The following is a 26855-nucleotide window of genomic DNA, read 5'->3' as shown; positions in this document are numbered from 1 at the left end:
GTGTTAATATATGGGAGCTGTGCCTTTAAATGAAGGGAGAGGTGGGGATTTCTCATCCGTGGAAGGCAAACTGGAAGCAGAGGGAGGAAGGTCAGGAGCAGACTGAGCAGAATTGGGGTGTGTGGAGGGGAGATCTGTACTGAGGGTTGTGAAATAAGGGTATGTCTACACTACGAAATTAGGTCGAATTTATAGAAGTCGGTTTTTTAGAAATCGGTTTTATATATTCGAGTGTGTGTGTCCCCACAGAAAATGCTCTAAGTGCATTAAGTGCATTAACTCGGCAGAGTGCTTCCACAGTACCGAGGCTAGAGTTGACTTCCGGAGTGTTGCACTGTGGGTAGCTATCCCACAATTCCCACAGTTTCCACTGCCCATTGGAATTCTGGATTGAGATCCCAATGCCTGATGGGGCTAAAACATTGTCGCGGGTGGTTCTGGGTACATATCGTCAGGCCCCCGTTCCTTCCCTCCCTCCGTGAAAGCAAGGGCAGACTATCGTTTCACGCCTTTTTTCCCTGAGTTACCTGTGCAGATGCCATACCACGGCAAGCACGGAGCCCGCTCAGGTAACCGTCACCGTATGTCTCCTGGGTGCTGGCAGACACGGTACTGCATTGCTACACAGCAGCAGCAACCCATTGCCTTGTGGCAGCAGATGGTGCAATAGGACTGGGAGCCGTCATCGTCATGTCCGAGGTGCTCCTGGTCGCCTGTGTGAGGTCGATCAGGAGCGCCTGGGCAGACATGGGCACAGGGACTAAATTTGGAGTGACTTGATCAAGTTATTCTCTTTAGTCCTGCAGTCAGTCCTATTGAACCATCTTACGGTGAGCAGGCAGGTGATACGGATCACTAGCAGTCCTATTGCATCATCTTCTGCCGGGCAGCCATGAGATGTGGATGGCATGCAGTCCTTCTGCACCGTCTGCTGCCAGCCAAAGATGTAAAAGATAGATGGAGTGTATCAAAACAAGAAATAGACCAGATTTGTTTTGTACTCATTTGCAACCCCCCCCCCCCCATCTAGGGGACTCATTCCTCTAGGTCACACTGCAGTCACTCACAGAGAAGGTGCAGCAAGGGAAATCTAGCCATGTATCAATCAGAGGCCAGACTAACCTCCTTGTTCCAATAAGAACAATAACTTAGGTGCACCATTTCTTATTGGAACCCTCCGTGAAGTCCTGCCTGAAATACTCCTTGATATAAAGCCACCCCCTTTGTTGATTTTAGCTCCCTGTAAGCCAACCCTGTAAGCCGTGTCATCAGTCGCCCTTCCCTGTGTCAGAGCAACGGCAAACAATCGTGCATCTGAGTTGAGAGTGTTGTCCAGAGCAGTCACAATGGAGCACTCTGGGATAGCTCCCGGAGGCCAATACCATCGAATTGTGTCCACAGTACCCCAAATTCGACCCAGAAAGGCCAATTTAAGCACTAATCCACTTGTCAGGGGTGGAGTAAGGAAATCGATTTTAAGAGCCCTTTAAGTCAAAATAAAGGGCTTCATCATGTGGACAGGTGCAGGTTTACATCGATTTAATGCTGCTAAATTTGACTTGAAGTCCTAGTGTAGACCAGGGCTAAGATAATGATCTCTTCCTGAACATCAGGGCACACTACTGGCACCCAGAGCGTGAGGTTGCTGGGTGCCATAACAGCAACATTTGATAAGAATGAACAGAAGAACTTTTTGTCATGATACACAGTTACCTTATTTAGTTTGTATTGAATGATTAAGCTAATGTAACGGACTCCCAGCCAACCAGGGACACAAGCCAAGGAAGGGAGGAGAGAAAAGAAGTTGCAATTCACCAACATTTGGAATGAAAACATCATGACCAGGGACAGATGTTCTTTGTGGGAGCTGTGACTACTGGTGGAACCCCGGTTCTGCTCTCTGTTTGAACATGAGAATAGGCAGGCCATACTGGGCGACCAATGGTCCATCTAGCCAAGTATCCTGTCTTCCAACAGTGGCCATTGACTGAGTGAGTTTGGCTGTCATCTCAGTAAGAGGTAGTGTCTTCTAGAAGGCATATACTAAGGGTGGAAAAATTTTAAGCAGTAGGTCTGGTTTGGTTTGTATAAACCAAAAATTCTGTTAAATTAAAGGGAAAAAACCGCTCTAGAAAATGTCAGCTAGTCCCCTCTTCAGAACGTTCTCCGGTTTCGCCAAGTTCCCTTTGGTCTCTCTTTAGGTGACTTGCCTGTACTCTGTCTATGAGATTTCTTTGAATACTCTACCTTTATCCATCCACCTTCATTAACTTTGGTCTCTTCATCATTTTCTTTAGGTTTGCTTTCTGTTTTCAAAGGCATACCTGGTATGGACTTGGGTTGATGGGGATAGTGTGTGCGCTTTTTGTGGTCATATGACTTTGATGGGTTGAGTGTTGACTGGGAAGTCCTGTACATTCTTCCAGAATGACTAGGTGCTGCAGAAGCAGTTTGTGGGCTTTTTCCACTATATCTTCCATTTATGGAGAGTCCAGAGTCACGGACATAACTGCTCCTGCTTTTGCCTGCAGATCTGTCCCTTTCTGAAGGGCTATCAGAAGCTGCGCTAGAGGTACTACTTCCCTTTGAATTAAGATGTAGCGACGATAGAGTTCTCATCAGTCCATATGGGGTTGGAGATGAACTTCTGGAATGATTTATTGGTGTAATCTGATAGCTAATAGGAATTCGTGTCCGTCTTACAGCAGCAGCATAGGAGTCTTGGTTGTGAAGGTATGGTAAAAATTGTGTCACACTATTAGGACTGTGGGAATGGGAATGATGGTGTGAAGTGCTTTTTTCCATCTGACGCAGTCTTAGAGTGTACATCCATTCAACATCTATATCTGAAATATAAATGGAAACAAGAGTCACATGATTTGAATCGCCAAGAAATTGCATTCCCACTTAATAAAGACCTGCGATAAGGACTCAAAATATCTAGAGAGTAATTGCTGCTAAGAATGTAGCAAAATATAACATATCAGTCAAGTTATTCCCCTCCCTCTCAGCCTGCCAGAAATTAATGCCAGGTTTTACAGTATTCAAAACAATGTTATTTAATGCATCAATTAACTGGTGCATATAGTGTCACCTGTGTGGATCACAGAGGTTAGAAATGGAAAAGACCTATTAAACCATTCAGTCCATCTACCCACCAAAGCAGGTTTGCTTCCTAAAGAATGTTTTCTTGTTTTTTGTGTAGTCTAGTTTTAAATATCCCCTCTGATCTGTCTTCAGCTACTGCCCTTGGGAAATGATTCCACAGCCTACATTGCAAAGAAGAGCCTGAGACCTGTAAAAGAAGCTTGAAACAAGGAGCCACAACATCATGTGACAGGCCAGCTGTCCACCTGGACCACCAGCAAGTGCTCCAAGGACTATAGTTGTGAGCCAATAAAATACAGTAAGTCACAAAAATGACCTATATACAGGGAAGGAAATCTGTTCTTTCAGCATGTTGTAGAAGACCAAACCACCCAGCTACTAGGCAGGGTGCTTATAAAACTGTATAATCATCTGACACCCAGTACTGCGGATGCTTTGGCCCCAAGCCACTCTCTACACTTGCACTGATCAAAACGATCACTGGGGTTCACACATAAATTACATCCAATGAAGTGCATAGGCAGAAGTGATGCAAAACCTGATCTGAATTCATCCACCAACAGCACAAAGACTTCCTGAAGAACTATACCACTGCAGTAACAGAAACAACACCCACCTTCCTGCTCTCCACCCCCCAAAAAGCCCCACATGAATTCCTCCCCACCTTCTATTCCATCGCCATCCAGCCATCAAATCACAGCTGGTAGAGGTGTTGGATAGTCAATCCATCTTACGTAATCCAAACACTAAGCACCAACCAGCATGAAGAGCTCTATCCCATTTCACAGAGAAGATCAACCAAATATGTGAAGAACTAACTGCAGCTGTAAACTTGAAACAGGACCAGATAGCATTTACTAATATACCACTCTTGATGGCTTGGACCCTTCACACATGATGTAGCCCTACAAGCCCTTAAAGAAAATTCAAGGCACTACCTGCAAACCAGGTCTATACCCCTCCTGCAAAGCAAAAGCCCCTGCGAACTAGAATAAGCAATGTTTTCTTCAGAGACACAAACCTGCCAATTTTCCTGTTGTCCTTCAGATCCTCAGATAGCTGGATGAGCAAATTCTCTCCAACTATTGTCCCTTCTCTAACTTCCCATTTTCATCAAAATCATTGACAGAGGAGTGGAAACCACGTTCCAGTAATGTGACATCTGCCAATATACTGCATGCTTCACAATCAGGCTTCAGATCAGGGCATAGCACAAAGGACTAGTAGCACTGAAAGACATGCTCCTCATTGAAATGGATAGAGACTATACCTCAATGTTCATACTTCTTGGCCTTTCTGCAGCTTTGGATGCAGTTGATCGTAGGATACTATTGTCCCACTTATGTAACATAGATGGTTCAGCACTACAATGGCTTCCAACAGGGATTGGTGATGTCTCGCCTTCTGTTTAATATCCACCTAAGACTGTTTGAAGAGGGGGCAAAATGCTATGGGCTCCTCTGCCAACGCTATACCAGTGACATCCACCTGTAGATCTCACTTCAGCACAGCCCATGAGATCACAAGGATGTCCCAATGCCTGAAAGAGATCATCACCTGGATAAAGAGCAGCTGTCTCAAACTCAACCCAAACAGAACTGAAGTCATGTTGGTCAGAAGAGGCAAATATATTGAAGAAACAGCCCAGACATTGTCCTCCCCATTCTGGTGATAAATTGCAGGGGAGAAACTGTCTAACTGGTATGAAGGGTGGATTCCGATTCAACTCTTCATTAAGCCTGTATGAACAAATAGCATCCATAGTGACAAATGCCTTCTTCAACCTGCATCTGACTAGGAAACTGCTCTTCCATCCTCGATGGGGATCTGGCTTCTGTGGACCTGCGTTCATCGCCTCCAGACTGTAACAAGGACTTGGTCCTAATTTTCAAAGTCATCAACAGATCAGAACCACATCTCCATTCAGAACCCGCCAAGAAAAGCCGTGCACCTGTAGGACAATGCACTTTACAAAGCGCATCAGAGCCAGAAATATTGTTCTCAGTTGAGGGGATAACAGCTGTGTAATGAGGTCAGACTAATTCAGTCTAACCGCCTTAAGGGCATGTTGCAAGAAAACTTTTGTAAAAGACTTCCTGCTGCACCCATATCAAAATATAATACATGGAAAAATAAAATTAGAATGAAGTCAAATTAGATAAATAAAAAAAACTCATAAGATTCCCCAACATTATTATACATATGTAAGACAAGCAGATCTTTCTACAGCCAAGAAAGGGAGAACAGAAGATTTTGTGAGGTCTACTATTGATCTCGCTATGTAGATTTAATTTATTTGGGAAGGTTCTACGTTGATGGATTCTGTAAAAAACAGCAGATAGAGAGAGGGCTTAATTTTCAGAAGTTCTTAGCACCCACAACTTGAGTTGAAGCCATTCTGAAAATTAGGCCTGTTTGTATAAGATGCCATACAATAGATATATACAATATACATACAGAATGAAGCTTAAGTAATTTTGTTCAAAATAGATTTAAATGGATTTGTCCTTAAAAAATGCTAATATTCCAACAGGAGACCATAAACTTGGCATTTCCAGGCTGCTTAAACTCAGCTGAAATGCAAATAGCTATAGCAGAGGATTTCAGATTCCTCCATCTTATTGCTGGTTTTCTGAGGGTAGAATAGTTCTGTCATGAATACTGTCTTTTACTAGAGATGTTACCACAGCATCTGCAATGGGAAATTTTCAGAGGTCTGGTTTAATGCACTGTCCTTTACAGTGTACACACAAACTAAATATCTTCTCTTCTTAAAGAGTTAATAGAAAATCATTCCCATTTTGTGGGCTGGGGAGGGCAGGGGGGGGGCTAGTATTTGTTTTCCCTTCCTCAGGCTTTTAGTTGAATGCTGAGGGATTAAAATCACTTCAATTTTATGTCAGATATATCAAAGGGGAAGAGTCTTTCCTGTCAAGGGCTGATTGTGATGCCTCCATGTCAGACAGCTCTGTCTACACATAAAGATGAACCCTCCTGAAAAAGACGATGTGAATGGCTTTCCAGGTTTCTTAGCCTTCTCCTGGTAAGTTACAGTTTTAAAGAAATGTGTGCAGTATGAGCATTTTGTGCTTTCTAGGTACTGCATATTATATTCAGTCTCCTCTGTTCTTCTCACTAGCCTGTGGATGCAAAACATGGACCTCATATACCTAGGAATGGCAGCTTCAGGACTTTAATTTGGGACTCTGGTTGTTACTATTTTGCAGAAGCACATCTGCTTCCTTGCCTCATGTGGCAAGCAGCCATCTCATAACATCAGGGAAACCACCACTAACTGATCCCCTGAATGAGATGCTCTCTTTGATGCACCTGAAGTAGTAAACTTACTGTTTTTAATGGCTGTTCTGTGTCACTCTTTGCACAGGGGTTGTCAGCTTCCTAGTGGGGACCTCACCTGTTTGTTGCAATGAAACGATTTCTATGCCTTAAAAATCTCTGTGAGGCCACAGCAGGTTTTCCCTCTTCCTACTGCTTGATTCAGAATTGGAAATCCTGATATCTTGGTTCTGACACATTCTGTATGCAGAATTAATATGTAGCCCAGTGAGCGTATGTCTTTCCTGTAGTGTTAACTCAGGGTCTGACCTGGGTGTTGCCATTAAACCTCCTCCCATTAATACAAAAAAAGCCCAAATTTGGTGGTGCTTTAAAACCAGGTTAGCTGGCCTGGCTGGGAGGAGGGTTAGAGATCATGTGCCATGTTCACGCAGGGTTGTATCCACCCCCTCTGAAGTAAGGATGCAGGCTTAATCACTTGAGTGCTGATAGTCCTCCAGCAGCTTCCCACAATGCCCCTCACTCCTAGAATGGCAGACAAGTTGTTCCACAATTTACTGGGAATGCATCATACAGCAGGGAAACTTACTGCAAAGAACCATGGGAGATGCCTCCTGAAGTCCTAGCAACACACCCAGGTGAGTGCAGCACCAGCAAGGTCACCTTAACTCGGGTCTGGCTTTGCAATGTGACTGCTCACACCTGGGCTAGGTTGACCTGGGTGCCAGTCATCTGAGTTAACTCTGCAGTGAAGACAATCCCTTAGGGTATGTCTACACTGCCCTACATCAGCTGACTCAGGCTGCGGGACTATAAAACTGCAGTGTGGATATTCAGGCTCAGGCTGAAGCACGGGCTCTGGGTCTCTCTCCCACCCCCCACTCCCGCCAGGGTCCCAGAGTTTGGCTCCAAACATCTACATTGCAATTTTATAGCCCCACAGCTCAAGTCCTATGATCCTGAGTCAGCTGACATGGGCCAGCTGTGAGTGTTTTATTGCAGTGTAGACATACCCCTACAGAACATACGTTAGGTCCCATCTGCATTGCAAACTAGAGCTGTGTTACAGCTGGGTGAGGGTACCACTGTCTTGTAACTACATTCCTTGTCCTAGATGTGATTGTGGCCTAGGCAGCCCCGTTATTCAGGCAGAGCTTGTGGGGATATGGGCTGCACTGGACATCCTCAGACTGGCAGCTTGGAAATACCCCGATCTCTCTGCAGGGTGGGACAAATCTTATGGCTCAGTAGGCAGGATATGAAACAGCGTATGTTTGGGCATAGTAGCAATCCATTATTCTGTTATTACTCTCATATATTATTTGTATTGCAGTAGTACCCAGAGACCCCGATCAGGACTCCATTGTGCGGGGCACGGTACAGTCATATAATAGAAAACAGACTGTGCACTGAAGAACTTACAACCTTCATAGTGACAAGGTGTAAAGGGGTGTAGAACCAAATGAAGGGGAGGGGAGGGAGACTAATATTAAACACATAAGCCCACAGAAGAACTGGCAATTTTTTAAAAAGTTTTCTATATTTGAATGTTGATGGGCTCCCTTTAGCTTGGGCACAAAATTGCCTTTAGGTATGTGTGTCTGTATCATAATGTGAGTCCTGAGGGCAGATTTTCAGGCAAAACTCTACTGAAGGCAATGGAATTACAGCAGGGTTGCGTTTGACCATCTACAGTGCACTGAACTCTGAAAGAGGTCTGAGCAGTGCGGTGATCTCAGTTTAAAACCTGTTTCATTTATCTCATTGAATAAATCGCAATGAACATTGTTCATAAAGATTCTGGAACTGAATAATCACAAGTCCAGGCTGGCCCAAGAGATCACGTTGAGACGTATTAGAAGAATTTGTAATGCACATTTCCATTCTTCTCCACAGCACTGCTGGCATTTAGTCTTATATGTGCAGGCTAGATTTACCCTCCAGTGCAGTGTGAGCTATGCACTGAAGCTCTTCATGGCTCTGCAAGCAGCTCAGTGTCCATGGCTCTGATGAACACCCTGCCTCCTCTGCCAGATGGCTAGGCAGAGCAAGAGAATCCATATCACAACACTGCTCCTAATACGGAGGCAGAGCAAATCTCACTGGCATTGTGGGAGCTGCCTCTGCCTCTGGATGCCCATGAATAGAACACAGGGAGGCAGAAGGCAAGAGCTGACTGGAGTACTCCTGCCCCCTTGTGTAATGTGGAGAGAGGAGGCCAGGATAGAAGCCACTGAGAACATTCCCTCCAAGGAGCCAGGAAGGGCTGGGGGAAGACTCTCTTCCCCTACAGCTATTGGAAGGAAGAGATGGGAGGAGACACAGAGGGGATCCTCTTGCTCACAGCAGGCTCATTTCTTTTTTTCGTGGCTAAGAGTCAGTTTGTCAGCATATGGAGGCAGACAGATACATCTTCATCACACATTGATTCAGCCAACGTTTGTAGGCGGTATCAGGGTGCGACACTAAAGCTACTGTGCGCTCCCTCTCTAAAGCCATTCAGTGACTATTCATGGATTAAAGTTTGAGTCCCACCACTGAGACACTTCAGAATATGGGGTATATTCTCTTGGGGGAAAATCCTCAGCCCAGCATCCAGCCTGTGTAGCTGGACAGGATGCTGAAAAGATGCAGTGGGCCAGGGGGAAGACAAGGACAATGGTCTCCCAAAAGCCACTGGGTGAAGTTTACTTCAGCCCCACAAGCAGCAATCTGTATCTATAATGTGATCCTACTGCCAAACTGGATTGAAGAATCCTCATTAATGATATCTTCATTAATGATCTGGAGGATGGCATGTATTGCAGCCTCAGCAAGTTTGCAGATGACACTAAACTGGGAGGAGAGGTAGATACACTGGAGGGTAGGGATAGGATACAGAGGGACCTAGACAAATTAGAGGATTGGGCCAAAAGAAATCTGATGAGGTTCAACAAGGACAAGTGCAGAGTCCTGCACTTAGGACAGAAGAATCCCATGCACTGCTACAGACTAGGGACCGAGTGACTCGGCAGCAGTTCTGCAGAAAAGGACCTTGGGGTTACAGTGGACAAAAAGCTGGATATGAGTCAACAGTGTGCCCTTGTTGCCAAGAAGGCTAACGGCATTTTGGAATGTATTAGTAGGGGCATTGCCAGCAGATCAAGGGACGTGATCATTCCCCTCTTTTTGGCATTGGTGAGGCCTCATCTGGAGTACTGTGTCCACTTTTGGGCCCTACACTACAAGAAGGACGTGGAAAAACTGGAAAGAGTCCAGCGGAGGGCAACAAAAATGATTAGGGGGCTGGAGCACATGATTTATGAGGAGAGGCTGAGGGAACTGGGATTATTTAGTCTGCAGAAGGGAAGAATGAGGGGGGATTTGATAGCTGCTTTCAATTACCTGAAGGGGAGTTCCAAAGAGGATGGATCTAGGCTGTTCTCAGTGGTAGCAGATGACAGAACAAGGAGTAATGGTCTCAAGTTGCAGGGGGTGGGGGGGGTTTAGGTTGGATATTAGGAAAAACTTTTTCATTAGGAGGGTGAAGCACTGGAATGGGTTACCTAGGGAAGTGGTGGAATCTCCTTCCTTAGAGGTATTTAAGGTCAAGCTTGACAAAGCCCTGGCTGGGATGATTTAGTTGGGGATTGGTCCTGCTTTGAGCAGAGGGTTGGGCTAGATGACCTCCTGAGGTCCCTTCCAACCCTGATAGCTATGATTCTATTCTCCCAGTGGTGAATCTCCTGACCTGACCCCTCCACCCTGAGCATGGAGCCCCACTCAAGCTGAGCTCTGCCACAGCTGGGCCCCTCTATGCATAGTCCCTGGAATCTACCCTCCTCCCTTGTGCTGTGAAAACATTCATGGCTCCACTATCTGAGGGACCTCCACAGTTCTGGAAGCAACTTGCCCACTGATGCATAGGTCCAACCTCCATTAATGTGCTAAAGAGAAGAGTATGAGACCCAGAGCATACATACAGGGTTTCTTCATGCTCAGAAAGCTTGAGTGTGAACCTACAGCACTTTAGTGTGCCGTGCAGATACTGCTACTGGCCACTAAGTATGTCAAAGCACTACAGAACTTTTAGTGCATGGTAGCAGGGTTCACATGGCCAGTTAGCGTGCAGTATGCTAGATCACTGTAGATTTACACCCCTGCTTGCTGAGCACTGACACACTGGGCAGACAAACCTCCGGTTTGGAAAGGCTTGCATGGTGGGCTCAGACAGATGGTAAAACTGTATGAATGTGAGAAAGCAACCTTCAGACAACTGAAGACTGGACAGATGGACGGAAACATCTTCAGGAGTACTAATAGGCTGTTTAGTTAGGACAAAAGATTGATTTACCTCCCATTACTACTTACAATTAAAACATCAGTGGAGACGTTAAGATAAACTTCAAATAAACAATTGTAATGAACTTGTGTGTGTGCACGGGCACATGCCCTCTACCTGATAGGATCAGATCTACTCAGCTGGTTTTTTAAGGCCCTTTACTACTGATATCTAGTGCAAATTCTCCTTTAACTCAGATGGAAAGAGATGGTGGTTTTTGGAGCAGGATGACCAGAGCTCTGTTCCTGCTGTCACTGTGAAGCTCCAAGTGGCATGGTGCACAGCATAGCAACAACTTATTGCCAGGAATTATTTACAGTCTCAAAGACCCACTACTTTAGCAACATATACAGAATAATCCCACTTTAACCAGTTGGGCCAATAAGCACATGACTACCTAACATTTCCAGTGTCTTTCTCTCTCACATCCCTCAAAGTTACGCTGGCTCGCTATGGCTTTGCTGGGTTTCTCCTGCATACATCCCAGCAAGACATCCCAGCTGCCACAGATCCCTGCCAAAGCTGAGACACGGACCCATATTGCTGAAATAGAATTTTACTTAGTGAGTTTTTGTTATGCCTTCTTTAAATGTTTTGCATGTTTCAGCAGTAAACTTAATGCCGTCCAAACATACTGACTTACTTGAGCTGGACCTGCTTCCTGGCCTGCCCTCCAAGTTTGGGAGGGAGGTCTGGATCATGAGCTGCACTGACTTCACCTCATCCTGAGCTTTCAGTTTACTCCATTGAACTGCATGTATGTGTCTGGTGGTTTTTGGAGCTCTGACATCACCCTATTCAAGAAACAGAACAGATTATGATTTAGGACACAACAAAATAAACTGCCACACCAGTGACCTTCCAATAACACTCTGAGGTTGTTGTCATTTTGTATAGAGGGTTTCTAGCCTGATCTCAGAGATTGTTAGAATCCAGAGGCTTTTGAGTAACAGTTTTATGATTCTGCTAAAAATCTGATCGTAAATTCCCCTTTTAGTTAATATCCTGTACGAGGGCAAGATTGCAATGCCTTTCTTTTTAACAAATATTTTAATAACTAAATCAAGTTGCACTTCAAGTAAATAGTCCTTTCTGCTAAAAGAGATAGGCAGTAGGCAGGTATTTGTTGCGGGGGATTCCCCTCATGGTAACTTGCCTACAGTAGAAAGCTCTTTAATCCTGCAATCTTTCCCTGTGACTCCTGTGAGGCACTACCAGCTAAAAGGAACCTGGGGTTAGTCTTCGTATCAGAGAAAACCACTGTTCTTCACTTCTGAGACAAGTAAGCCAGGTCCAGCATTTTCCTATCTCGATAGCCCTGCTTGAATCCATACCTCAGGACAGAGCTGGGATTTCAATTATTAGCCTCAATGTGAAGCATACTGTTGGTCTTTATAAAACACTTTTTGTAAGTAAGCCAAACCTTTTAATACAAAGTCTAATTTCCATCAGGTTAAACAGTGCTAAATTGTCTCCAGATTTTATTTTATGTTTCTCTCCATTTCTCATCACCTTCTTCCTCCTCCTGTTGTTCATCAGCTAATTAGCACTTCCCTGACAAGGTAACAACAAACACAACAACAAACAAACACCAGCAATACTGACCGCTGTTTAAATAAAAAAGTTTTCTTACTTGAGGAATTTCAGAGTAGCAGCCGTGTTAGTCTGTATTCGCAAAACGAAAAGGAAGACTTGTGGCACCTTAGAGACTAACCAATTTATTTGAGCATAAGCTTTCGTGAGGAATTTTTGTGTTCAGGAATCTGAACACACAGACTCTGAAAACATCATTCAGTTTTTCATCAGAACTTGAGATTTTGCAATTAATTATGCAGTGCTGGACCTTGATTACAGTATGCAGCAAAGTCAAAGTGCCCTGCTACCAGCTTTTAATGAAATTATGCTGTAGGTTTTCAACTTGGATAAGTATTTGCCTTACTTTTTCTGCACTTACCTCATATGTAATAATACATTCTACATTCTGATCTTTTGCTATTCCCACAATCCATTTCTCCATTACAAATGGTGGCTGAAAAGGGAAAAATAAACAGCATGTGTGTGGGGAGGGGAGGATTATTATTTTCATTTGATTGCTTTATTATTACACCAAAAAGGTTTTTTAAAAAAACTCATTCCCTACAGCTTTTGTCCTTTTTCATGTGGCAAATGCATCCATATTTTCCCTATGTATTAATGGGACATAAAGCAACACCGTTCGGAATTGTTTACTTCCTTGTTTGTATACCACATTCATTACTAAATTAGCAGTAAAATGTATTTGTGGAGTATAGTATACTTAAGCTAACTGCTTTTACAGACAGAGCATAAGAAACACAATGTTTTTGTAGGGACCTTAACATTTTATTTCATTCTTTTTTAATTTCTTGCCAACAAAGAGGAAATTTTAAAAAACAACAAGAACAGATACTTAGATTCCTGAAGACATTCTCCTCCAGGTTAAAAGAGTGTAGAAGTATGCGGAATATTAAGCTTATACCTGACAATCTCCTTGTGTTTAATTTTAATACTGATAAAAATTTAACAGGAAAAAACATGCAAAGCCTTGAGAAATGAAATACAAAAAAATGTCTCTCACAAGAGAAAATGCAAAAACTAGCAAATCTTAACACTAATAATAAAGGTTCCAGCATTCAGTGGCCACATAAACACAAGGACAGCATTAATGGTAGTTCCAGTGGGGAAATACTATGTAATAAGCCTATCATGGTAACACCATATTTTGTTATTTCCTGTTATTTTCCCTGTTGAGGGTTTGGCTCCAGCAGTTATTCCTAAGACAAAACAGCCAATGAATGCTGAATAAGGAATGTACACAGTTAAAGCCATTCATGAGAGTTTTTCCATCAGGGCACATTAGAGCAGCATTCTAATTGGCAATCAAGATGTTGCATATTTTTTCATTTACAAATTTATATTGTTACACATTGCCAAGGTATTAGGGTGGGTCACATTAATAAAAAACAATCAATTAGAAATGAACAGCAAACAGAGTGCCCTGCCTATGAAAACAACTTCCATCTCCTAGATTAAAATCAGTCAAGACATTGGCTGGTAAATATTTAGAGGCAAATGCTGAAGTCAGGTTAAACTCCCATTGAGGTGGAGTTGAAGATGCTCTATATTTCACTGACGGTGCTCAATGTGGAATACATCCGACTACCCACTCCATTTCTTTGCCACATTTTCCCATTTTTGTAGTAAAACAATGGTCACAAGCTGCATTTTATGATGCCATTAGGGCTTGAGTTACTAAAGTTAACGGACAGGGTTTTTTCCCCCTCTTATTGTGACTTTTCTATTCATTGGCTGCTCACTACTTTTCTGATGACTTTGTGGAATCAAGGTTCCATACCTTGCACTGTGCTCTGATCTTGGTTGTAAGGGTAGGGTTTAAGATCTTATCACATTTGAGAGAGGAGTTTCATAACAAAGTCAAAGTTTAAAAAAAATACAAATAGCATATAGAAGTTTCAGTAAGTGGAACATTTTCATCACTTGCACTTTTTCTTTCATTTAAATGTGGTAAGCAAATAAAGAAAACATATCATGGAAGTAAAAGAAGAACATTTTAAATGATTCCTCTCATATTGCTTTATCCTTAGCCTGGCTTAATAGGGAATATTAACAAATCAGTCAAATTATGATACAAATCTTCAAAAATAATGCATTTTATTTAAAAGCTGTCAAGAGACTGAGGTTTTCACAAGCACAAAAATCTACTGCTTTGGTATTTAATGTTTTTGTTTGAGATCTATGAATTCATAAAGGCTGTAAACAGAACCCTACCTTTGTCATTTTTAAAATCTCTACATCAGGTAGGTTAGTGTTGAATGTCACATCTTTTATGTAGGTTATTGCAATTTCATCCCCATCCATCTCCATAAACATTTTCCATTTACAGTCCTAGTATTAAAAGAGAGTAATAACATTTTAGAACAAGAAACAATACAAAATATAAACAAAATCTGCAAAACCCTAAATGTGTTAAAACCCAAGGTTTGGAATACATTCCTACTGGATTCTTTTCAGGATAAAAGTATCCAAAGTGAATGAACCTTTCTGTTTTCTTGGTAGCATTTCTATTAGTTCACATCTGAGAAACAGTTGTCATTTTGATACTGTGTTTTAGTTTCTTAAATGGTAGAATTTCCTCTGAGAGGCTCAGGGAAGATAGAGCAGGTATATTTACACTAATAGGTAAATACGGTTTCAGGAGCAGGCATGGAAGGTTTCCATAAGCAAGCTGAGACAGAGTAACACAGCAGTAGAGAGAAGCTGAGTTATCAGCTTTATTTCCCAGTGGGCCCAGACGAGTCCTTCCGTGTGAATCCAAGAACAAATGATCATAGAGTCTAAGAAATGCCACTAAAAAAACTGCTGGAATAAAGGAGCAGCAAGTTATTAGAACCCAGTTATATCAGGTACCAAGCATCCTCCTGTGTGATACTGAGCGCCCTCTAGTCCTGTTCATTTCAGCTAGAGTTCAAGGAGCTCAGGACTTCATATAAAAATAATAATTATGGCCCTGATCAAGCAAAGGACTTAAGCACATGCTTGGCTGGAAGCGGGTGAATAGTCCCACTGATTGGATTGGAGCCACCCATCAGAAGCACTCAGCCCCTTGCAAAGGGCTTGATCCTCTGAGGTGTTGAGCATTCCGGCAAAGCTCTTAAACATGCTTAAAATTATGCCCATGCTCTGACTCATTAGCCTGGCCCTGGGAGTTTTAATTGAGAAGCAATGTAGTCTATTACTCTGTTTTACTGATTTGTGAACAGAGCAGAGAGACTGGGAGTCAGGAGATCTGGGGCCTCATTGAGCGTGGAGCATTTTGAAAAACTGGCCTCTTCATTTAGGTGCTTACATAGATTATGAGCTCTGCTGAAATCTTGCCCCAAGGCTGCAATTGTGGCTGTGACGCTGAATTGCCACGTGGCCTTTGGCAAGTCCGTGTGCCTCAATTTCTCCATGTGCACAAACTTAACACTGTGTATTTCTGTGGAATACGGTATATGGTCCAGAGACCATAGCAGAGCGCTTAGAGATCACCACCACTTTACTTCCTATGCTTTGCACTGCAGAATCTTGTTTCAGGATGTCTATTACTGCGTAAATCTGGATTTTGTGCTACTTTGGTGAAGTCTCCCTCCAAAACAAATCTGATGAATATCAATCTGTTTTGATAAACAATGTGATTCAAACCCCTATCTCCAAAGGAAAAACTGTAATTACTGCATTAAATATAGGGTCTGACAGGCTCGGAGTACCTGGTAACTCCCAGTAACTTCAGTAGCAAAGTAAAGGTGCGTAGCAACTCTTTGGATCAGACCCAAAGGAAGAAGCCTCTTTGATAGGGTAATAAACCACTTTGGCCCAAACAGTTGTGGACTCAGCTATACTAGGAGCAGTGCATGAGCAAGGCCTTTTCTTCTTTAAACAGCAGTTTCATACAATGAAATATGAAACCTTATCCCTTAAAACGCTGTTCTCAGACCCATACTCCTCCTCAAAATTCTGTGTCTGTCACAGGCCAAACCATTCAATCTGCCCTCTATGTCCACTGGAAAATGAACATCTTATTTGATCTGAGGAATATTGCTATGTCACCTTTTAAAATACTTATCTTTTAAATTAAAAAGAGACCAGCCCGATTTGTGGACAAGACACTTGTGTGATCAGTTTACTAGTCAGCTACTTTCCTTAAGTATATACTAATCTTTAGGTTTAACCATTCAGTAAGCAACACTAGCTTTCTACAGTTCAAAGAAGCTTAAAAGTAGAAAAGATTATTGCTCTACTTCCCCCTATTAATATATAGGCCCTGATTCAGCAAAGAACATAAATACATGCTTATGTCCATTTCAATTCAGCACAGCACTTAATTCAAATTATTTAATTCATTGGAACTAAAGCATGTGGTTAAGTTCTCTGCTGAATCAGGGCCATAAAGGTCTCTTGAGTCAAGGCAAAGTTTACTACCTGGATAAAGTGGGGAACAAAACATATTCTGTGGAAGTGGCACATTAAAAAATCTGTTTATAAATGTATTTACACAATGTCCTTCACAAAAGATGTCCCTGGGCACTTTACAATTCAAACACAAAGCCTTGTCAAATATCTATCTTTTCAGTTTTGATTTAAATAAATAAAACAGATTTAGCTTTCGAACTATGAAGAGGAAGCCAACTGCATAACTGAGGCACAAACACTCAAACTTTGAGTGCAGATAATTTCTGACTTATATTTAGAACAAGCCAATAAATCAACAGCCTCTGAAAATGGCTGTAGGAATGTAAGAGAAAAGCAAATCATAAAAGTATTACAAACTCACTACTCCTAAGATCCATAAGAGTAAAGCAAGAACACTTTAAAAACCAGGCCTTCCGTTTATTCCTGTGATCATATCACTCACCTTAAAACAACAAATATTAATGTCAATAATGAAAAACGAAAGGAAAACATAAAAGATCAGCCAGGGGCTTTAAACAACAACACACACCTCTTGGTACAAAAAACACTCCCTGGGGAGAGATCTCATTCTGGAAGGAGGCATGAATTTAGGATATGTTTTTAAATTCAGTTGTGGCAATAAAAAAAAAGTTTAAGAGTCCAGGAAAAATGGAAACAGCATCTTAGCAGGCAACAGGATATTGGAAAACATAAGATGTAGTGCAAGATGAAACAAATATGAAAAAAGTGCTGGTCATGCTGGCATTAGAAGTAGCAGCATGTTGATGATTTAGGCCCCTGGTAGCTCCTTTCCATTCTTAGCTATTATCTATCTCAGCTGCTGAAACCTGCTGTTTTAAAGACATAAGAGTTGAACATCTAGTGACAGCACCTGGGTTATTTATCATTATGTATAACCTGCTACGCTACATTTTATTATGCTGGATTTAAAGGAAGATAACACAAGTATGGTTAATTTGCTTCTCTTCTTTTTATATATAGTGTCATGACCTGCCACTGCTTAGTCCCATGAGATATTTTTAACCAAAAAGAAAGCCACAAGAAACTCTCCCTAAAAATTCCATTAATAACCTCTTGTAGCATGTATAGGTTGCAGGGTCTGGAACTAAGAATGTTTTAATCTCTTCAGCAAAACAATGCCTCATAATGATGTACAGGACTATTGCTGTACTGATGAAGAATCATACATAATTCAGCACCTTTCACTTGGCACCACTGTGATATCCTCATTAGTAGTGGCTCACAGTGGCTGTCAGATGGTGTCCATGCGAATGCAGGCATTATATTGTCTTTGAGATGTGCAGCTGCTTCCATGACACTGCCAGTATATAAAAACATGACGCCAGTTTGTTTTATTTAGTGCTAAACCTTCCAGTTTGTAAAAACAAGGCTGACACAGAGCCTGACATGAGGCAGTGAAAATAATTAGCTCTCATTTTCTCAGCCTCCTATTTCCTTCTCCCTGCTGTGTTCTCTTTCCACTAAACCACCACATGTCAGTCGAAATGGGAGGCAATTAGTGGGCTCATTTCAGTCCCCACAACTGTGCTGAAAAGAAAGTATTTATGATGGCACAATGAACAGCTGAAAGATTAAATAACGTTTGCCTTTTGAAAAGAAAATGACTTCTAGCTAAATGGGCAATTTTTGATTATTCTCAAACAAGCTTAGAGTAGTTGGTTTTTAAAATACAAGAAAGGAAAATGAGTCATTTTTAGGTGAAAGAATCAAATAAAACTTGACACAGTAATGCAAATAACTGATGTTTTATTGCAAAATATGTAAATGTGTTATACCCTTAACAATGGCTCATGTCTCAGGTCAGGGCAGATTGCTGCCAACTAGACACCAGTACAGAGAAGGTTGCTGCATTGCATTTTTTGTTTCAGTTTTGTATGGGGAGGAAAAAAGGGGGCTTTAGAGAGAGGTGCTCTTAAAAAATAAAGAAACAATGCCAGCTAAACATACATTTATATAATTGATTGCCTGTGTGCTTACTTGAAGGGCCTGATCTTTCACTCAGGCAGAAGTCCCAGATCAATGGGAATTTTGCCTGAATGAGGAACATAATATTGGGACCTTATTGTAGCTAAATATGCAAAAATATCTTTCATTTGATATTATCTTTCATGTAAATCCAGCATAATAAAATGTAGCATTGCGAGTTATACATAATGATAAATAACCCAGGTGCTGTCACTAGATGTTCAGCTCTACTGCCTTTAAAACAGCAGGTTTCAGCAGCTGAGACAGACAGAGTTCTGAGACAGAAATGGTTCTGAGATTAGCTGCCATGTGTACAAAGGTCTGTCCTCACTAAGTGGTTGCAAGCAAATAAGGATTTTTAGGGCCCTGATCATCACCATAAAAATAAATTGCCAGTTCACTTGTTTGTGAATGCAATATTTTAAAGGTGGAAATGTGAAAAACAGTATTCCCTTTTCCAAGCACTGACTATATCTTCATGCCATTTAACAAACCTCTGTACTTTTGTAGACAGCTTCCAGTTACCACTAGTGATAGACAGCTCCAAAAGTGGTGCAGGGGAGTAAGCCCAACATGCCCTCAGAAAGGATGAAATCCACCCTCCAACGCTGTGGGCCTGTGCCAGGCTTTCTGTGCTATTTTCACTCTGCAATGGGACTGTGTTGGGGCACGGGGTGGATTGCCTTTAGGGGAAGTAGCTGTTCAGGGATTCATGACTGGGATTCTGTATATCAGCCCAGGAGAGGCTGGTGTGTAAGGAGGTTTGGGCTAGGCTGGGGCAGTACCATTGCATCCACTGTTGTCCATGTGGAGATGCAGTGGCTACTATTCTAGACTTCACTCTGGAGTAGTGCCCTGGAGCGAGGTTGTGCTGCAAGCCAACAGACTGTCTATGGGTTGGAACCTGCTCACGTCCCCTGTACAAAGACAGATTATTGGGACTTTGCATGTATGAGAATGGGGATGGGAAGAGGGCAATTACATCCACATTGGGTGTACTGTAAAAATCCAGATATATACTAAAAAGGTTCTATAGAAAGGCAAGTGAGCAAGTTACTCAGCCAAAAAATTCAATGAGCCTGCATATACCTCTTTACAGTTCAATAAAAATGTGCATTTCCTATAGGAATTGCTGCACCGCATCCTACATTCAACACCTTCGAAGAGTATGGGCTTGCTTCTGATCTCATTTACACTGGTGGTGTTCCAGGAGTAACCACATTGAAATCAGTAGAGTGGCACCCGTTTTACACTAGTGTCAGATCAGAATAAGGCCCAAGTGGTCCCTTCTTGATGGAAAACCTGATGAGTTCAAAGTGCCTTGTGCTAAAATTTCAATGAGCAATGACACTGTAGCATTGAGGCATACCATTTTGCCCGACTAAGTGATTCTCCACTTTGACAGATTATATTAATCAGTTTAGTTAAACTGTAGTTATATTTATTTTATTGCTCAGGTATTTTTTTCAGTTTTACAAAGAAACTATTTCTCTTTTCTCTGCTTTATTAGAATCTACACACGTCTGCTGTAATAAATAATAAAAGACTATGATTCTGCTTGGACTCCTATATGATATTTCGGAATTTTTAAGTGCTGAGAAATCTTTGGGACTAAATCAAAGATTATTAGACTAGAAAATTTTATGTGTAAGAGATTAAAGGCATTCAAGGGTCTTGCAAAGGAGGCTGTGGATCACAAGAAATACTCCAAAAGAATTGAAATAGGCAGTGTTGTAAACGCACCTATGCACCTATGTGTGTGAGGTAAAACTGAAAAGCTGGAAAATGGGAACATCTTAATTTTGGATATGGAATGTAGCTTTAACTGCTTTTTGCCATGATTTTAACCCGATGAGTTCCCCAAAAAGCAAAGTAAATTGGTGTTGACAGACTGTTTATAAAGAGAAAAGAGCTACTAGCCTTCCTTTACTTTTTAAGTCTCAAAGAGATGGGAAAGGGTGGAAGAAGCAGTAGGTAGAAAAGGATGACAAGCTTTCATTAAATTGCATTCAGTTACAATGAAGATGTGGCATTACATTTTAGTATTATGTTGTCCTGAATCGTCCCGCATGGTACCAGCCTGTGTCTTTAGACTTATCCCACTGGGATAACCAGAGAACCAGGTACATTTGTTTGGAATAGCTCTCTGATATAGCACTACATATAAATAAATAATACTAAAATAAACCTTCAGAACCCTCCCAGAAGTCAGGGCCATGTAGTCCTAGTATAGACCTGGGTGAAGATGACCTACTATTTTTACAGACCGTTAAAAAATACACGCTGGTTTGGAAACCAGGCCAGTAAAGGCAGTTCAGGCCATCCAAGTCTGACTTACTCTATGGCTCCGACCAGTTTTAAAATGAATCAGACCTGGGCTGGTTGTCACTGGGTTTAAATGAGTGCATTTAAGCAGAGTTCCAATGTGGTTTTCTTGAACAGCAAAGCTAGGAACGTCTCCAGAGAACCCTGCTCACCAAACCTTCTGAGAAGGCTACAATTTTTCTTACCACAATTCTTAAAACATATTCCACAAAAAAATCCTGGCTTACATTTGTCAGGGAGTCCCCTATCCCCCATGAGCTTCGTTTATATGACATTGGTAGGGTGCACTCGGTCCCAACCATGTTTTATAACTGGATTAGCTGAACCAGTTTTAAATCCGGTTAGAATTCTGGGGGAAGCTTCCACAGTCTAGACGAGCCCATGGTGGATAGGGTTTGCGCATTCCTGTTGCGACTGAAAGGTGGGATTTCACCTTTGTTTCACACTCATGAAACAAAGGTGAAATCCCAGAAAAGGAAGGATTAGCACATAGTACACCTCAGGGGTGGAAATATACCTTCTCCTGTATGCACACACCAACTCACAATGCAAGCAAAATCTGCTGGAAAGCGAGAGAGAGCGAGAGAGCGAAATAACCACAAAAGAAGGAAGCTTTCCACAGTTACATGAAGAAACGCACTAAGAAAACTGCAGTCACTGCTTTTTCATGAGTCCCTAGCGAGGGGCAGTACATTGTTGTGCTAATTCAGGTGCAACCTGGGAAACCTGCGAAGAGTGAGAATCTGCCTCCTGGATTCCACCTGTTCTGTGGGGGAAGCCCCCATGTGCCAGGCATATAGCTGGTGTAGAGTACCTCCCCCAACACTTCAAAGCCTTCTGCCCCTTACTCCCTTGCATGGCTGCACAAGGCAGGGCACAATGTGCACCTACAGAAAAGAAGCTGTATAGCACCACAAGTTATGGGTGCCTGAGATGTGCACTGGGGATGTACAAGCAATTCACACTGCAATGGGAAATCCATCTTTACAACTGGAAAATGCTTCAGATAAAAGAAATCCAAAATACAATGAAAAAGAAAGGAGAAAATCCCCACATAGCAAACCAAGAAGGTTTTGCCCATGAATGAGACAAATTCAATACTAGTCCAAGCCCCCAGCCTCCACTGGTATCTCAATTTACCTCCTTTTCACAAAAACCTGTTGTCTCATGTTCAGTATGATAAAGGATTTATATAAGAAATTCTCAATCACAAAACTGAAGTTAGAGAAAATGCTTATGAGGAAACAATCTTGTTTAATTCAAAACTTCCTGTACCACTGTTTTTCTTGTACCCATCCATCATTGATTCAGCATTGTACTTTGAAATTTGCTCAGTGATTTTCTGAGTAGCAGGATTCACATAATAAATGGAAAATATTTCTACAGACATTGGGCCGTTTGAGTAATGATTAAAGAAACAGAAATAAAATGATATTATCCCAACAAGATTCATTTACCTGTGGACCATTTCCAAGTTTCAAGTGATAACCAAAAACAAGTTCCAGGTTCACTACTTTCTCCATGTTTTCTTCATTTCCACTTACAGAATCCTATCACAGAAACACAGTGTAAGAAATTACCTCTATTATGAGTCTCTGTGAGTTGGTGACCCGGCTACATTTGACAGTATGAGTTTAATACCCTTTCCTTTTGTATGTTACAAATCTATTGGCTGGTCAGATGATACTGCCGTCCTCTCAGTAGTTCCACATAAAAACATAGGAACGGCCGTACGGGGTCAGACCAAAAGGTTCCTCTAGTCCAGTATCCTGTCTTCTGACAGCGGCCAATGCCAGGTGCCCCAGAGGGAATGAACAGAACAGGTAATCATCAAGTGATCCATTCCCTATCACCCATTCCCAACTACTGGGAGACAGAGAATAGGGTCACCATCCCTCCCCATCCTGGCTAATAGCCATTGATGGAGCTATCCTCCATGAACTTATCTATGTCTTCAAGTCACCAGGGCCTGATGAAATGTACCCTAGAATACTCAAGGAGCTGACTGAGGAGATATATGAGCCATTAGCAATTATCTTTGAAAAGTCATGGAAGACAGGAGAGATTCCAGAAGACTGGAAAAGGGCAAATATAGTGCCCATCTATAAAAAGGGAAAATAAGGACAAGCCAGAGAATTTACAGACCAGTCAGCTTAACTTCTGTATCCGGAAAGATAATGGAGCCAATAATTTAGCAATCAATTTGCAAACATCTAGAAGATAATAAGGTGACAAGTAACAGTCAGCATGGATTTGTCAAGAACAAATCCTGTCAAACCAACCTGATAGCTTTCTTTGACAGGGTTAACAAGCCTTGTGGATAGGGGTAGACTCGGTATATCTTGACTTTAGTAAAGCTTTTGATACTGTCTTGCATGACCTTCTCATAAACAAACTAGGGAAATGCAACCTAGATGGAGCTACTATAAGGTGGGTGCATAACTGGCTGGAAAACCGTTCCCAGAGAGTAGTTATCAGTGGTTCACAGTCATGCTGGAAGGACATAACAAGTGGGGTCCCTCAGGCATCAGTTCTGGGTCCGGTTCTGTTCAATATCTTCATTAATGATTTAGATAATGACAGAGAGTACACTTATAAAATTTGAGGACGATATCAAGCTGGAAGGGGTTGCAAGTTCTTTGGAGGATAGGATTAAAATTCAAAATGATCTGGACAAACTGGAGAAATAGTCTGAAGTAAATAGGATGAAATTCAATAAGGACAAATGAAAAGTACTCCACTTAGGGAGGAACAATCAGTTGCACACATACAAAATTGGAAATGGCTGCCTAGGAAGGAATACTGCAGAAAGGGATCTGGGGGTCATAGTGGACCACAAGCTAAATATCAGTCAACAGTGTAACACTACTGGAAAAAAAGCAAATATCATTCTGGAATGTATTAGAAGGAGTGTTGTAAGCAAGACGCAAGTAGTAATTCTTCCTCTCTATTCTGCGCTGATTAGGCCTCAACTGGAGTATTGTGTCCGGTTCTGGGCACCACATTTCAGGAAAGATGTGAACGAATTGGAGAGTGTCCAGAGAAGAGCAACAAAAATGATTAAATGTCTAGAAAACATGACCTATGAGGGAAGATTGAAAAAATTGGGTTTGTTTAGTCTGGAAAAGAGAAGACAGAGGGGACATGATAGTTTTCAAGTATGTAAAAGGTTGTTACAAGGAGGAGAGAGAAAAATAGTTTTTCTTAACCTCTGAGGATAGCACAAGAAGCAATGGGCTTAAATTGAAGCAAGGAAGGTTTAGGTTGGACATTAGGAAAAACTTTCTAACTGTCAGGTTAGCACTGGAATAAACTGACGAGGGAGGCTGTGGAATCTCCATCACTGGAGATTTTTAAGAGCAGGTTAGACAAACACCAGTCAGGAATGGTCTAGATAATACTTTGTTCTGTCACGAGTGCAGGGGACTGGACTAGATCACCTCTCGAGGTCCCTTCCAGTCCTATGGTTCTACGATAATTCTATCTAGTTCTTTTTTGAAGCCTGTTATAATCTTGGCCTTCACAACATCCTCTGGAAAAGAGTTCCACGGGTTGACTGCGCATTCTGTGAAGAAATACTTCCTTTTGTTCGTTTTAAATCTGCTGCCTATTAATTTCATTTGGTGACCCCTAGTTCTTGTGTTATAAGGAGTAAATAACACTTCCTTATTTCCTTTCTCGAAACCAGTCACAATTTTATAGACCTCTATCATATCCTCCCTTAGTCATCTCTTTTCCAAGCTGTAGAGTCCCAGTCTTATTAATCTCTCCTCATACGGAAGCTGTTTCATGCCTTTAATAATTTTTGTTGCTCTTTTCTGAACCTTTTCCAATTCCAATACATCTTTTTTGCGATGGGACAATCACATCTGCACACAGTATTCAAGATGTGGGCCTACCATGGATTTATATAGAGGCAATATGATATTTTCTGTCTCATTATCTATCCCTTTCTTAATGATTCCCAACATTCTGTTCGCTTTTTTGACTGCCCCATGACACTGAGTGGAAGTTTTCAGAGAACTATCCACAATGACTCCAAGATCTCTTTCTTGAGTGGTGACAGCTAATATAGACCCCATCATTTTATGTGTATAGTTTTCCAATGTGCATTAGTTTGCATTTATCAACATTGAATTTCATCTGCCATTTTGTTGCACAGTCACCCAGTTTTGTGAGGTCTCTCTGTAGCTCTTCGCAGTCTGCTATCTGACTATATATACCAGAACTCACAAATTAGCTTGTGTTACACTATAAACACTGGCAGCCTGTTACAGGGCAAGCTCCTATGAGGTGTTGAGCACTTTCAGCTCCATATGAAGCCGTTATTTCACAGAACAATGTCATTTTGAGCAGCTGTCCATAGTAACTGGAATTATGGCTTGAAATTTGCAATGCAGTAAACAATTATGGATTTTCCTTTGATTGTACGATGGACTTTATTTTAAGTGGGTCTCACTGTATTGTTGTGCTGTAAATTATAACAGCTATAAAAGCAACTGAATACTTTGGGGTCTAGTACTATCTGATTAGCTGACAGAATTCCTTTGGTTTGATGTATGCAGTGTAGTTGCAGTCATGTTGATTCCAGGATATTAGAGAGACAAGGTGGGTGAGTTAATATCTTTTATTGGACCAACTTCTGTTCATGAGAGAGACAATTTTCTTACCACAATTCTTAAAGCTTGTCCCTCTCACCAACAGATGTTTGTTCAACAGAAGAAATTACCTCACCCTCCTTGGGTTTCATGGTAAGCTCTAAAAGTCAGTTGAGTCTTTATATCTTAAATCCAAAGGAAGGACCCTGGAGGAGGGGTAGAGCAGGTCTATCTTTGTTGGTGTCCTACCTGTTGTTGCTGATATCACAAAACCCAAAAGATGTATGGTTAGCATGCAGGGGGCTTAAAAAGGAAACAAAAGAATGACTACTATAGTACATAATTATTTTCTCCTGTAAGACAACAGAGTAAGGAATGATGTGCTCATTATGGTCTGGATTGGAACTACTTTGCACACAACGAGTAGTTACTCACATGAATAATCCACTGATTTCAGTGGCATTACTGATGGGAGTAACTGCTCACCCATGCAAGTACGAGGGGTCACAATCTGGCCTTATGATATTACCATCATATGTTAACCTGCAAGACATCTTTCTGTTGTATTAATTCTTTGAACCTCATTGAGAGGGTGTATTGTTGTGATATTACTTGTTCTGATACGCACACTCATATTGCTAACTTGACCTCAAAAATCTGCCACAGATAGTGACAACGTAGATGTGTACCCTATACTAAGTGTAAGGCCTAGTAGCACAGCATAGGTACAGGAATAGATACATTTATCGAGTCAAGGCAGGCAGCACCTTTTAAATAAGTAAATAAATACTGACCTTAATTAATGGTGGGAAATGAAACATGTTTAGGTAATCATGAGTTAACCTCTCAATAGCAGTCTGTAAGAAACCAAACAAACCCAAATCAGACCATAGTTCATCATGATGTAAAGCGTAAATGCAGGACTGAAAAACAGCACTCTGTGTGTGTGTGTGTGTGTAAGTAACTCATTCAGTGTGCATAGTGTTCTCTGTATCCAATCTTAATGTACAGTTCTGTTCTAAAAAGGGACTCTAAAATGGCATCTTCTTACTCAGCAGATCTGTCCCCTTGTGAGTATTCAGAGTCAGATCTGCTTAATTTAGGGTCTATCTACACTGCAGCTGGGCATGTGCTTTCACAGATGGGTAGACAGACACGTGCTAGCTCCACAATAGCAGTGTAGACAGGGTTAGCATAGGCAGCAGCTACCCGGGGGTCCAGGTGGGCTT

General features: G+C 41.7%; 1 protein-coding gene across 1 annotated transcript in view; it reads right to left on the bottom strand.

Annotated features, from left to right (window-relative positions):
- Positions 1-1524: 1524 nt before the first annotated feature.
- The window catches only part of MAP3K20 (mitogen-activated protein kinase kinase kinase 20), a 125989-nt gene continuing 100658 nt past the window's right edge, over positions 1525-26855 (bottom strand). Inside the window, exons 15-20 of the mRNA XM_084643367.1 lie at positions 26421-26483; positions 22486-22578; positions 14534-14650; positions 12681-12755; positions 11370-11520; positions 1525-2846 (exon numbers count right to left, since the gene is read on the bottom strand). Coding sequence (XP_084499493.1) covers positions 2155-2846; positions 11370-11520; positions 12681-12755; positions 14534-14650; positions 22486-22578; positions 26421-26483 — 1191 coding nt within the window. The 3' untranslated portion in view covers positions 1525-2154. The remainder of the gene's footprint in view (positions 2847-11369; positions 11521-12680; positions 12756-14533; positions 14651-22485; positions 22579-26420; positions 26484-26855) is intronic.

Source organism: Lepidochelys olivacea (genome assembly GCF_965140295.1).
Source record: "Lepidochelys olivacea isolate rLepOli2 genome assembly, chromosome: 11".
NCBI classification, from domain to species: Eukaryota; Metazoa; Chordata; order Testudines; family Cheloniidae; genus Lepidochelys; species Lepidochelys olivacea.
Note: the sequence above shows the minus strand (reverse complement) of the source record. Positions and strands in the feature narration are given on the sequence as shown.